This window comes from Gymnogyps californianus, chromosome 5 (assembly GCF_018139145.2).
Source record: "Gymnogyps californianus isolate 813 chromosome 5, ASM1813914v2, whole genome shotgun sequence".
NCBI lineage: Eukaryota > Metazoa > Chordata > Aves > Accipitriformes > Cathartidae > Gymnogyps > Gymnogyps californianus.
In genome coordinates this window covers 68,574,690-68,588,631 of record NC_059475.1, presented here as the reverse complement: position 1 = coordinate 68,588,631, position 13,942 = coordinate 68,574,690, and the positions used below count along the sequence as shown (strand labels likewise).

General features: G+C 54.6%; 1 protein-coding gene across 19 annotated transcripts in view; it reads right to left on the bottom strand.

Annotated features, from left to right (window-relative positions):
- TRIM9 (tripartite motif containing 9) overlaps window positions 1-8,569 on the bottom strand; it is a 69,615-nt gene extending 61,046 nt beyond the window's left edge. For all 19 annotated transcript variants that reach the window (XM_050897988.1, XM_050897995.1, XM_050897989.1 and 16 more), the window contains exon 1: window positions 7,754-8,569. In XM_050897988.1, the coding sequence (XP_050753945.1) occupies window positions 7,754-8,569 (816 nt within the window). The remainder of the gene's footprint in view (window positions 1-7,753) is intronic.
- Window positions 8,570-13,942: the final 5,373 nt, after the last annotated feature.

Below are 13,942 nucleotides of genomic sequence, written 5' to 3'. Positions count from 1 at the left end.
AAGTGGTGACATTAAAAGAATTAGTGAATTAATGCCTCTTGAATCAAGGGGCATTGGTTATCTGGGAGGACAGAGGGATTTCATCAGAGAAGACCCCAAGAGCTGCAGGTGGAAAGCAGCTGCAGTTCCACAGCAAAGGCTTAAACAAGCGATGCTACGGATGCGTTATGCACCCTCCAGCTGAAAGCACAACCATAAGCCATCATTAATTCACACACACTAAACAATCCTGCTGCAGGGCACTGCAAAAAGGGAAGGGAACTGATGGCGCAAATCCAGAAGGGCCAGCCAGGGGAAAGGGAAAAAAATGGAACTAAATGCAAGGGTCTGACCCCCAAAAAGAAAAAAAAAAAAAAAGGGATCACTGGTTGAAAGATGTGCCACAGTTCCAGGGTTCATGCAAATAATTTAACTGATATTTGTCCAGGTGTTTAGGCATTACACCTCCTCTCCAAGCTGGAAGAAGAAGCAGCAGCCCCAGCATGGGCACCCAGGCTGGGATCTCCGCATGAGGCAATCCAAGTTGCAAACATGATCTTCCACTCAAATGGCTCAGCGCTGCCGCATCAGTGGAGCCGTGCTCATTTACGCCAGCCACGGATCTGACCTCCTGCTCTCGGGCAATGGCAACCGTGGCTCCAGCCCACAGCACTTCAGGCAACAAACATGCGTGCCTTAGTAACATCCAGTTCCCATCCTTTTTTTAAATCCATCAATTAATATAAGGTTAGTATAGGGGAAGGGGTAATTAACACTGATGGGAAATCCCTCAACTGTCAGATCCCTTCCAGAAGGCTTTCTGCTGACTGTGTTACAGAACGGAGCACGCACCTATTAACGCCCCTGTATTTCTGTAACGCAGGGAATTTAATGGCTAATCAAATGCAAAAAAGTAACCCAAAACCTAGTCCATGCTGCACCTACTGTGTCGTAGTTTGGTATCACCCCTCATAGTCAAGAACCTCTCTGTTCTCGCCTGTTGCTACAGCCAGGTGCTAGCTCAAGAAAATTTCAAAATGAACTTACTCTTTCTAGCTAGAAATTCTGCTCTTATCAGAAAAGTTGAGCCTCCACTGAGCTTTTCCAGCCAGCTCCAGGTCAGGCTGTCCCCAAAAGCTGCATCCAATTCTGACGGCAAAATGCAAGTTAGTTCAGACCACCACCAAAATTTTCCTTTGAATAGGAAAGCTGAATCCTTTCTCGGCTCTGGTCTCTTCTGCATTATAAACGGACGTGTCTCCTTTCTGTATTCATCAGCGAGGTGCCACTGGTATGGGCGAGTCGGGCCCAGTTTCTATATACATATGTCTCCTTGTTAGAAACTTTAATAGCTTTCCTTTTTATGACCGTCTGGTAGGACCCTCATCCAGCAAGTCACCCCTCAACGGCAGTCCCAGAGCACCAGTTTACCAAACTTGCACAGTCTTTTCAGTTACCACTTGCTCCATGAGAATTTGAGAAACTTTCATCCAGAGAGCTTTGGTACCATTGCTTTACTCTTCACAGTAACTGGGCTTCTGCCGCACCAGCCTTTGCCGGTCCTTCTAGGACGCTACCTGAGCTAGGGTCACCAGAGATTTATACCGTGAGCTCTCTTTGGCTTATGGCCTTGCTCTAAATAGATATTTATCCAATTCATCCCAGTAGGACTATCTCAACGAACAGGGAATGAGCTGGCTTATTTATAAGCCAATTTAACAGGTAAAATGCATACCACAGCAACACAGAACGCCTCATCCCAAGAACAAACAAAGCAGGGAACAAGGCTGTCAAAAGAGCAGTTTTGAGAGCTGGGGAGTTGTAATGACTTAACTGGTTTGGTTTTTTTTTAATTATTCTTTGATACAGCTGGGAGGAACACATGCAATTCGAAAGCACTTTGCTTTAAATGAATACGTATGTGAATCATGCAAGTTAATCAAGGGATGCAGAAAATTCCTTCAAACTTTAGGAAAGAAAATGAAAACATCTCCAAATGGTATGTGTTGGATCTCTAGAAAGTACACAGCAAGACTCCTTAATAGGATTTTGGGGTCATATGTGAACAGGTTCTGGCAAGTGACACCAAGCAAAGTTTTCCCTCTAAAAACCTGAACTTTTGGGTGAATAAGCAATGCAGAGCAGCCCCATAAGCCTCTTGAGAACGTGTTCCTGACAAAGATCCACCCTGCACTGCCGTCAGCTCTCCGAGTGCATCTTGTGAAACCTGGTAAATAAACAGCAATGCCTTTTTCTCACTCCCATGTCATTTACTTAACACCACGTGCACTGTTTGCTCTGCTTGCTAATCCTCCTGGTTTTTCAGGCTAGGGAGGTGGTGACAGGAGAATCTCTGCGTGACACACTGATACCCGCTGAAATTTCCACGAAAGAGACACAAGAATTAGTCGACAGGCTGATTTTTCACCCACCTCAGCTGCGGTGCTCCCGACTTGCACTACAGTAAACGCAGCAAGAAATATCAAGCCAGTGGGATCCTTCATTCATAAAGTGGCCAAGAGAAGAAAAAAATCAGGTACAAGCACGTGGGGAGAACAGAAAAGGTCTGATATTCACAGAGCACAGGAACTTTCTGGAGGAAGACACATCCCACCAGACACCAGTCTGCATGTTGAGATGCTTAAAAGCCTTTGGAGAGCCTGAGCACAGATGGTGCAACACAGCATCGCCCCATCAGGTCGGTGTATTTTTGGACTTCCCACTGGAACTGATGAAGCCGCAGTGATTTACACCCGCTCTGGGGCGGCCCTGGGCCCATTTTCATTTGCAAATAACTAAGAGGACATCTCCTGACATCAAGTGCCACAGGGGCTCCAAGAACGCCTCGTAGAACTTGCTGTACTGCGTTACCTTTGATTAACGTGATATTCGCGGTTGCTCCTTACTCCATTAACTGCAGTACCTGCAGAGGAAAGAGCCACCTGACAGAAAGCTGTTTTCTAAATAAATTAATGCAAGAAGGCAGCATCACCTCCGGATCCCAGGCAGACACAAGCTGGTGTAAATCCATGGACCGCAGTGACATTTCTTTGCTTTTTTCCCCACTTCAAAGCATCTCAGCCTGTTTGCCGCTCTCAGGATTTGGCCACAGAAAAATGGAGCAACCGGGAAGGCTGTTTGGCATTGCTAGAGAAGGACAGGAGGGACCCTGCTGCTGCAGATGGCAGGTGACGGAGCAAGGGCGGTGGGATTCGGGAAGGCCATCAAACCAAGGCTTGGGAAAGAGCGTTGCTTGCAACAGGAAAAGATTAAGGATTCTCCCTGCTTCTGTTTTAGCAGCAAATATTTTACTTCGCAAATGCAAACACATCTGTGTCATACAGCAACTCCCTGGATACTTCCCCAAGCGCTGTGGGCTACAGGAATTCCCATGGACCCAACAGCGGTACATTCACGATGCCTCAAGAAAGCAACTCCCCACAAAAGTTTCTCTGGCAGCTAACACAGTGGCCCCGCCAAGTAAGCTAATGACTACCGCTGTCTGCTTGTCCCAATCTTGGCTCTGATGCCCGCTGTCCCCTGGGCAGAAACTAAGAGGCACTGGTAGTGTTTTCCACCCCCTACTTCACCCCAGATGAGCAAACCAACTGGAACAAAGTCATGCCTAGTATACATAGGATTTCTGATTCTTAAAAGAAGAGCTCCCCCCACATCCCTCATCCCATCTGTGCTAGTGACAGGCTGGATGAGCTGAGGTCTAGATAATACCTCTACTAATTAGCCTCTGACTGCTAACAATCATTACAGCTGGTTCAACAGAGTGAGTAACATCAGTTCACAGGGTTGATCTCTACTGCAATCTGCAGAGATGCTGCAGGGGTTTGCAATCCGAGGACAGTTTGTGTCTTCAGCCTGGGCAATCCCATCCTGGGCAGTTAAATCCCACGTAAAAGTGTAACTGAGAGCGCTATTTACCTTCCACTGAAGTCAAGACCTGTTTCTGCTTCACTACAAGAACTGGACAGGCTGCCTAACCTGCTGCCCTTTCAGTGTCAAGGCAAAGGAGGCAGTGGTCCCACCCCAGAGCCTTGGTTTAAGGTAAAAGGAATGTGCAAGAGATGCTAGTGGAGAAAAGAGGCAGAGCCCCATGAGCCCTTGTAAAGAAAACCCATGATCCCAACCCAAAGCAGAGGGAAGCTTCTTGCTCGACTGCCCCAAAAGAGAGCAGAAGCTTGCATCACCATTCGCCGTGGGACCACTGACCTCTTCAGCTTATTTCTGCGCACGGTAAATCCAGGTTCATGTTTGCTGCAGTCGGGATACCGATCCCAAAGACAAAAGCAGCCTCTGGCAGGCATGACCCACCCCAGAGAGGGTGTCCAGCCACAGGGCCAGAAGTACCAGGGACTCTGCAGAGGATAGCCAGGTAGAACAGTGCTGGGCAACAACCCAACACCCTACGAGAAACGGGCAGGAATAACTACTCTACATCACTGTCTCTCCATTGCCTAACCCAGAAAGCTTTCAAACCTGCTTAAAAGCTACTACCAGAAACCATGAACTTCTGGGAGACCTTTTCCAACATGCATCAGCAAGGGGAAAATGTTTTTAAGACAGAGCCTGATCAACTGATGGATGGGATTTCAGGGCTGCCAGAGATAGCCGGGGACTGGACTGTGTGACCCTGGAGGTCCCTTCCAGTCTGTTTGTATACGTATGTATGCATCTATCTATCTATCTATCAATCAAAAACCATTAGCAAGCTGCTGAGCCTGCACTCACCACACACTTCCCAGCATAAGCAAGAGGGACTTGAATGCGCAAAGAATAAATGATTCAGCTCCATCTTGTGTTTCTGCTTTTGACATGCCAAGCAGCACTCCCACTTGTCAGGATATAATACAGACAGCTGCAATATATGTACAAAACTGGGACAATTCAGATTAAAAACCCATTTTCCTCTATGTTTCTCTGAATATTTACCCCTCTCCCAACAGCTGTCCTGAAAGGAAGATAGGAAGAGAGAGGATTTCCCACAATCTGTGTCCGGCTTAGAAATCCTAGCTCCTGAATTACGTTTGATTGTGCCTCAAGCGCAGATTATTTTGAAATGATCATCTGCAAGAACCACACAATCAGCACTCTGTCAGAGGAAAGCAAAAATTGGGGCAGTTCCCAAAGAGGTCTGTAAAAAGCCCTTCGGTCTCCTTTCCAAAGCGAAGCACGCTGCACTTAACAGCGATTGCCTAGGGCCTGGCAATCACGTACCGACGCGTGAACGCTGCTTTCAAGAACAACAGCTCATCAAGGCACTCTCGGGTCATCGCAGACTGCGGCGACAAGCACAGTCTTCTCAGGTCAGAAATTAAGAACACAGATGCATCCCAAAGAATATTTTGCACTGAGAGGTGTTGTAATCACGGAGAAGTCAAAAGCTGACGACTCTGTCCTTTCCTACGAGCTGTAGGTACTCACTACAACCACTCATCGCTGCGAAAAGATCAGGCAAAAAGGGACAGTCACCCCTTCAGCAAGTTTGTCTTGCTGCCAGAGGCCTGTCCCCTCAAAAAGTGACACCCAGATACTTTTGCAGGAGGTTCACCGGCTCAAATCCACAGGTGGTTTGGTTCCTAACGCCCAGTCCCAACCAGGATAAAGCTTGAAATGCCAATCGCCTCCCCCCTTGATTCAGTTACACAGCATCTCAGGGAGCGCTTCTGAAATCACTCCTTCAATTATACCGCACTGCCACAATTGACTCCACGGACTCTTTTCCCTCCCCTAACAAGCAAACATCAGGAAATAGCAGTAAACCCCTGCAGTGTCATATCAAAAAAGCCATTTTGACTACCTGCAGAAACACAGGCTCACTCAAGGCAGGTGCGACTTCATATTCTGATTTCCAAAAATCTGAGAGAAACTGCATGAAAATCATCATTTCAAATAACATTACAGTTCCATGTCTGTTAGCTACACCAATGAAATACTGCATTGCTAAAGCTCTCCCCTGTGAAAAGGTATTTTGAAAGAAAAGCTAAGCATCCAAGGAGGAATAAGCTGTCCTAATCAAGAACACAAGGATTGAATCTGAAGTATCTGTGTACTTGCATACGAAGTTGTCCCGATACTCATGCGCGTATCTAAGTGCGTGCCTTGCTGCACCTGAATCAAAGCAGGAAGGTGAACCCAAAACCTTATGAAAAGGCCTGGTACCCATTAGATTTCTCTTGTTTTGGAGAACACCACTGACAGCTGGACCCGGCTCCACTCCTGCTCTGTGTCAGCACAGACTGAACGGGTTCATCCTGCACCAAGAGCTGGGCCAGGAGGACCCGACTCTGGAGAACAGGCTGCTCTCGCACAGCGAGCATTTACTGGGTTTCATAACACGTAAGAGGAGCAAGATGCTCACAGCATCCGACGGCTCATGCCACGCTAACACGCCGGTGAAGAAGAGCCCCTGAGCTCCTGTGAGCGGGTCAGTAGTTACCTGTGCCACGGTGCACCCCGTCAGCCCAACACCAGTTGGAAGCAGCGACTGCACCCCATGTGTAAGGACAAGGGCACGGGGCACCAAAACTGCTCTGGCACACGGGCTTCATCTTTGTAAGAGAGCAGGAAAGCTGGGGAGGGGGTGTTCAGGACAAGGGGTCAGGATAAGCCCCTTTCCAGCAGCAACAGGCACCACCGTACCCTTTCCTCCCACACTGCAACGTAACGTGGTTACCTCTTCTCCCAGCCTTCTCAAGGGGCGTCATGACAAGCGACGGCCTGTCCCTGCATGCACCCACTGACCCAACACGGGGTGCAGAGCTGCAGCCCAGCAGCCTGCATCTTCTGTGGAGCCGCGCGCCGCCACACAGCCTGCCAAAGCACGACAGAGACATTCCTGGAAAGCGATCAGCCGAGCCCCTTTTGGCAGGGGGGGGTCATGCACCTCCCCGTCTCTCCAACTCTTTGTCACAGGTCCCGCCACCTGCTCCTGCCTGCACAGATTTGCCGGAGCAGGGGACAATTATTTCAATGTTCATCCGAGGAGTGATGCCCATCCCCTTGTGCCCTGTCCGCCCGCGTCCCAGTCACTTCTGCCCCAGTTCCTTCGGTGAGGGGGTCACTGGTGCAAGGAGGGAAGGGAGGCAGCGGGGTGGATGGAGTTGAGCTGAAGCTAATGACGGCTGCGTCCCTGCCTCAAGCGCTGGGACTCTCTCCTCCAGCGAGGACGTGTGTGGGAGTGAGTACGCTCAAGAGGAGCTGATCAGTATTCAGCGAAAGGCTCCGCTACCGCGCTGCCCGCTCGCCCGCGGCCGTCCCTCCTCCTCCCAATGACTCGGTGTGCGGCAGGAGGCAGCAGCCCTTCCTCAGCAGCACCCCACGGCACCCCGCTCCCGCATCCCCGTCCTCCCCCGCGGCGGATTTCATGCCTCCCCCCTCACGAAAACATCACTCCCCGTCGCTTTTCCAGCTCTGCAGCGCAGGTGTCCCTGATCCACCCCCAGGCCATCACCCGCAGGCCCTGCCGGCTCCTTTGGCAGAGCCTCGGCTCACGGGGGCCAGCCGTCACAATTTGGGGGGGAGCATCATCTGCCCGATGCCAGCCTCCCTGTGCCGGGGCGCAACTCTCCTCCCAAGCAAGGGTACAAAACGCAGCCCTGGTGCAGGCAAGGGAGGGAGGCGATGCTCCCACCCTGCCAGCTGGGGGAAGGTGGACCGTGCAGGACAAGGTGTGCTGGACAGGCAGCCCTCCGTAGCCATCTCCCAACCGCGGGGCTCGGCAGGGGCTGCTGGCGGAGGCCGCCCCGGGGCCAGGGCTCACCTTGTGGAGCTTCCACATGGCGCCCAGGGCCTTGACTTCGTGGCTGGAGTGCTTGCCCTCCTCCAGGCACTGGTAGCAGACGGGGCTCTTGCACTGCACGCAGTACATGCTGTGGTTCTCCAGCTCGTGGTCGGTGCAGGTGGAGATCTTGCGGGGGCTGAGGCGGCGGCTGACGCGACCCTGGGCCGGCGGGACCAGGCGATGCTTGGCCAGCGGCCCCCGCGGCGGGTGGCATCGCAGGCGGCAGGGATCGCAGTAGAAGACGTCGCACTGCTCGCACATGACGGCCGCCTCCTTGGGCGCCTTCTCGCAGAGCTGGCAGCGCAGAGCCGCCGCCCTGCCTTGCTGGTAGCGGTCGATGACGCCCTCCAGCAGGCGGTTGCGGGGGAAGCCCCGCAACCCGCGCTCGTCCAGCACCAGGCTGCGGTGGCACTGCGGGCAGGTGAGGCAGGCGTTGCGCGGCGGCGGCGGCGGCGCGAGGGCGGCGGGGGGCGGCGGGGCGGCCGGCGGGAAGACGCGGACGCCGTTGGGGGACTTCTGGCAGGGGGTGGTGGGAGCGCTGGCGAAGCCGCCGTAGGAGCCGTAGCCGCTGTCCGCCTCGCTGTACAGGCTCATCTTATCCAGGTCCAGGTAGTCGTAGTCGGAGACGGCCGAGCCCGAGGCGCGGCGGCTCTGCGGCGACTCCGACTCCGGCGTCTGCACTAGGATGTTGCGGGCGCACGCCTGGCACAGGTTGTGCGAGCAGGGCAGGATGATGGGCTCCCGGTAAAAGGAGCCGCACACCGGGCATTTCAGCTCCTCTTCCATCTCTTCCATAGGGGAGGGAGGGCGGCGGCGCGGCACCGGCAGCGGCCCGCGGCAGAGCGAGAGGAGCCACCCGCACCCCACCGCGCCTCAGCGCCGACTGCTGCCCGCCGGCCGCCCTCCCCGCCGCGCGCTCCGCCCCGCCCCGCCCCGCGCCTCGCCATTGGTCCACCGCCGGCAGGGAGGCGGGCTGCGCGTTGCTATTGGTTCCGCCGCCTGCCCGTCTACCCTCCCTCCCGCCGGCGGCGCTGCGGGGGTCTCTCCTCAGGGCTGCGGTGCGGAGCTGCGGGGTCCGGTGCCGGGGCGTGTGGGCCTGCCCCCGGGGCTGTCCCGGCTCCCCCCGCCTCGGCTCCCCCCGCTTCGCTCTCCCCACCTGGGCTCTCCCCCGCGTCCAGGGGGAGCGTCCCTACCGCCACCGCCTTCTCGCTTTCCCTGCGGGCAGCCCGCGGTGCCCGCAGCAGCCCGCCCCAGCCCCGAGGGTGCCCCCCAAGATGGCGGCCTCTCTCGGGCCCCTTCGCCCTGCGGTGTCCCCAGGCCCCGGTGAGGGGCTTCAGGGGCTTCGCTGCCGGTAGGAGGAGGGCCAGCGGTGTCCCGCTGTGTGCTGCTGGCGTGTCAGGACTGTGTGCTGGGTCACGGCAGCGAGAGCCGGGTCCCAGCCCTCAGGGGGGCTGCTCAGCCTGAAGGGAACAGGCCAGGGCTCCTTGCAGAAAAGCCCCTCGCGTTCGATGGCCGCAGGATGGTTTGCAGCCTCTCTCCTGTTTGGTTTTTTAAGGGGACCCGGCGGGCAAGGCTCTGCTGCAGGGGGCTTTGTGGGGGCACGGGGGGCTGAGCCCTGGGGCCCTGGCTGCATGGCGGCAGCAGTGCTGCAAAGGGTGGTGGAGCAAGAAGGAGCCTGAGTCCAGGAAAAGCGTATTTGGGGGGAATTTTTGCAGAGGGCACATGTGTGATATGGGGGGCTCCTAGGGCTCCTGCAGTTTCCCCTCTGACAGCACAAGGTGACTTTCAGAGCTGGGAGTGCTGGAGGCAAGAAATCTGCTGAGGGACTGGGTCATGAGGCTGTAGTAATAATTATTAGAATAGCCGCACGTATCTAATAAATGCAACGCGCTCAATAATTCTATAGCTTTCTTGTTAACCCTGTCAGTCAGATGACTGCGTTGGCACACAGGCTTGCACAAGCACTGCGGGGGTGCAGGCGGGCCTGCGTGGGCTGGCACGCCACGGTACCGGAGCCTGGGCCACCCCCGTGGGGTGCTGCTCCGTCACTGGAGAGTGAGGAGGGGGCCCGGTGGGTCTCCTGCGGCTGGCTTGTCAACCGTGCTTACTCTGAAGGTCGTCTAAGGTCTTTAAAACATCCTGGCAATGTGCAGTGCGGCATAGCGGTTCCTTTTCAGCCAACAGAAAAATAGGATTACGTGGAATGTCTCCGTTATCTCTCATTTCCCTCTCTCTGTGCACGCATTTGGGGCTGCCCGTTAGCGCCGTTGCTCTGTGCCTCCCGTGACGGTGTCTTTGGACCTCCCTTGGGAGAGGAGCCGTGACGTGAGAAGCACGGTATGGGAGCTTGGGGGCAGAGGGTCCAGCCTGGGGCTTGAAATGGGAGCTCAGAGGGGCTGCAGAGTCCCTGCGAAGCCACGGTGGGGGCAGTGAGGGGCTGAAGAAGGTTGGCATCTGATCCCGTATGTGGGGCGCGGGGGGGCCCTGGCCCAAAGGAAAGGATGAGCCCTTGCCACCGTTCACGGCAGTTACTAAGGGTGTGGGGAGACTGGCTTCGGATCCTGGTGCTCAACAGCTAAGCCATGGGGTGACACAGCAGGGGTTGGCGGCAAAGGTGGGGAAACTGAGGCAGGTTCGCAGCAACTCCCAAGCAACTGTGAGAGGGTGAGGGCTGGATGCTGACGGGCTCCTGTGACTGAGGGTTTGGCCAGTCCGGGGCCAAGGGCCAAGGCTCGAGCTTAGCTGGAGCTCTGGGACCCTGGGCAGAGGGGTGGGGGAGCCCCTGGTGAGGCTCGTCAGGGCAATTAAGTGCCCTCAGAGCTGTGACACAGCGTGTGACGGTCCCCGCTGGTGGGGATGATCTCGCAGCATCCAGGAAAGGCTGTGGTCTGCTTGGCGCTGGAAATGTCCGGACAAAATGGGACAGTCACCTCTCCTCTGGCTGCTTGTATGTGCATATCCAGAGTGCTGGGAACTGGTACGGATCCCGCCACCCGAGAAATCAAGGTTATTTTCTGAAATAGTCAAGCCACGTAGCGCACTTGCCACCACTCTTTGTATGCCCCCGACACAGGGCTACCTACCCCCTTCTTGAGGAGCCATTTGTCGGCCGCTGTTGCTGAGCCATGCTGTTCATCTGAGCCTTGGGCAGATTAAAGGGATATGGTGCGAGTGGCCGTGGCGACAGAGACCTATAGCTGGCTGCTTAATTCATCCCTCTGCGGGGACACAGGTGACTCCGCAGCCCGGGACCGCTGAGCCTGAGCTGCGGTGTCGCGTGGGTGAGCACAGGGGATGGATAGTGGGGGAGCGGAGGAGCGGGATCCCGCTGGAGCGAAGCATCGCTCCCAGCCCGCCTGCCCGTTAGCCAACAGCTGGGATAGGTGCTGAAGAGATTTGAGTGGGATTTATCAGATTTAGCCTGGAAAGGCCCAACCCCTTCGCAGGCACAGCTTCGGGCGGAGGTACCGAGAGGCTCTTTCCATCCCCTCGTGGGTTCGTGCGGTTCCCGGGATCCAGCGAGCAGGCACAATTTCAAGCTCCCACATCGGTATGCAGAAGGGGGAGAAGCCCGAGAGCTGAGACGCACGAGGAAGGCACCGCCATTTCTCAGCCTGATAAGGAGGGACAAGGGATAAGGAGAAAAGGACTTTCCGGGTGTTTCTCTCTTCTGCTCCGTGCAGGGGTGCTTTGTACTTTCCTTTCTGCTTCTCCAGGCTCCTGCTGGCTCCGTATCGACCACTGACACCGTGCCTTCCCCTGGACTCTGCTGAGCATTCCTCATTTGCTCCCTTTTGGTGTCTGCTCAGAGTTGGTCATTTTTTTTCCCTGCTTTCATTCCTCTAGCTGCCCTTTTGCCGAAGTAAAACCATCATTCCTTGTTTGCTCTGCCTCTTGTTTCCCGTGGCCATTTTTCACTCTGGCAGGTATATGATGCCGTTTCTGCCATAGTGATATGCTGATCATGTAAATAGGCAGAAGGAGGAAAAAGCCCTACAAAGAGGAATGCAGCCAGTGCATTTGGAAGCAACCCTTGGTCATAAACATCTGGCTGGTTTCTTCTTGGCGCAGCAGCTTATGCCTTCACTTTCATCTCAGCAAGAGGCAAGCATCCCCGTGCTCTGGCTGCATATTATTTACAATTGTCACACTTGTTACTGCCCCAAGAGTTGTGCAGCGTGCAGCTATCAACCTGCAATAATTACGTGACCCAGCTTCAACATTCATTTGTCTAATGTTGCTGTGATCAGCGATTACAAGTTAAAGGATCAAGAAGTCATCTTGTTCTAAGCTGGCTCTTGCTTTTCTCATGTGCCTCTTGCCAGGAGCCTCAGCTTTAGAAGTGGCCCCGGCTCCCACTGTGGGAATGGTGCATCTCTGTTTCTGTTCCATCCAGCCTCTGCTCTGGGGAACGCTGAACACACAGCTGGGCTGAGATAAATTAAAGTTGTTGGGACTCTGTGTAAGCGCTGTTGCATCCCTTTGGTGATTCGTAATAACAAGGATTGTTATCACGAACATCAATTGCCTGCTCCTGGCCATTCCCCTCCGCGCCCCGCCAGCCTGCACGTGTGTTTGCTTTGTCTGCTGGAAATGCAGATTAGAAATCAGGATCAAGCCTGGAGATATCGACAGGAGCAAGATGGGGCGGTGGGCGATGCTGTTTGAGTCGTATGTGGTGTGTTTACCCCCTAAAAAAAGATCTCAACACCACTGTGGTTCTGTTAAACCGATTGGAAAACCACAGTAATTGGGGTGTGACGCAAGGGGTGGAGGTGGCCCATGGTGTCAGGACCTGGTCCCACATCCCCCTCCAAGCTCCGTCCCAGCCACCTCCTTTGGCTCATGGCGCCCGTCACCTGTGTTGTGTCACTGAGTTGTTCCTTGAGAAATAAAGATATGGGGAAAGAGAAGATGGGCAGATGTCACGAGGGCCACAAGGGCCCACGAGCTGAGAGAGGAAAAGGGATGGAGAGCATGAGAGCCCCTAGCCCACCCCCAGTTCCCTGGCAGGATGGAGGTAAGGGTTGGGGTAAGGACCAGGACTTGCCCAGCACTGGGAGCTGGAGGGAAGAGTCAAGTGCAATGTTCTGGAGTTATCTTGGGGAAGGGAAAATCTTCATCGCAAACTGGGACAAAAGATCTGAACCTCAGCATTTCTCCATGGAAATTCTGCCGTATTTTGTTTCGCGAAATCCCCGTGGGAGGACGCTGTTGGTGGTGGTGACACAAAGGTGGAGGTGGGCAGCTGGGAGCAGGTCCCGGGCCCACACAGGGGGAGCGCTGCGTGGCAGGACACCGCAGGCACAGAGGGCTGGGAATCCTGCTTGGGAGGCAGGGGCTGTTACTTCCATCTTAACAACTAAATATTTTCTTCTTGTTAATATTACCTTGATGATAAATAACCTAAACTTCACTTGCTTTGGGCAACAGTGGTTTCTTAAACCTCCACTGCTTTATATTTATGCATGTGTATGTGCAAACACACGTCCGCTACAAAATTTTCTGCCGAGATCCCCACCAGCAAAAGGATTACAGGACAGAAGGAAGGCGGGACTTGGGAAATCAATAGCACTCACGTCTGAGACTGGAGCGAGGAGCAGTGGGACACAAAGCTGAAGGCTGTCTGTCGCTAATTAATCTGCCAGCATTATCCCTGCGACGCCGATCGATCTCCATCCACCGGGGCCGAGAGGGAGCCCGCCTGGATCTCCCCGCAGGTGGGTTGCCGGCAGGGTCTCGGGAAGGTGATAGATTGTCTGGCTCCCACCTTCACTCCCCCGTACCGCACAGGGTCCTCGGGTCCGGGGTGGGATTTCAAGGGGAGAGGTGGACTGGACAGACGACGGCACGCCAGCACACAGGCGCGTGTGTGCAGGTAATGGGTAGCCAAGAGGGTGAGTTTGGGTTGATTTATGAGGCCCTGAGCTGGGCTAGAGCTAATAAATAAAAGAGAGGAATGAGCCAAGACAAAGAGCTCTGCAGTCTCCTTTATTCATCGCACTCCTGTAACACCTTAAAGAGATAAATAAGAGAGCGGACAAGGGCTCAGGGCTCCCCTCCTGAGAGGAGGGGGCTGAGACATGGCTGGGGTGCCCCAGGGCCTTCCCAGAGGTGCCCCCATGTTGCTGGAGAGGCCTGAGGTATCCGATGCAAGCAGATGATCTT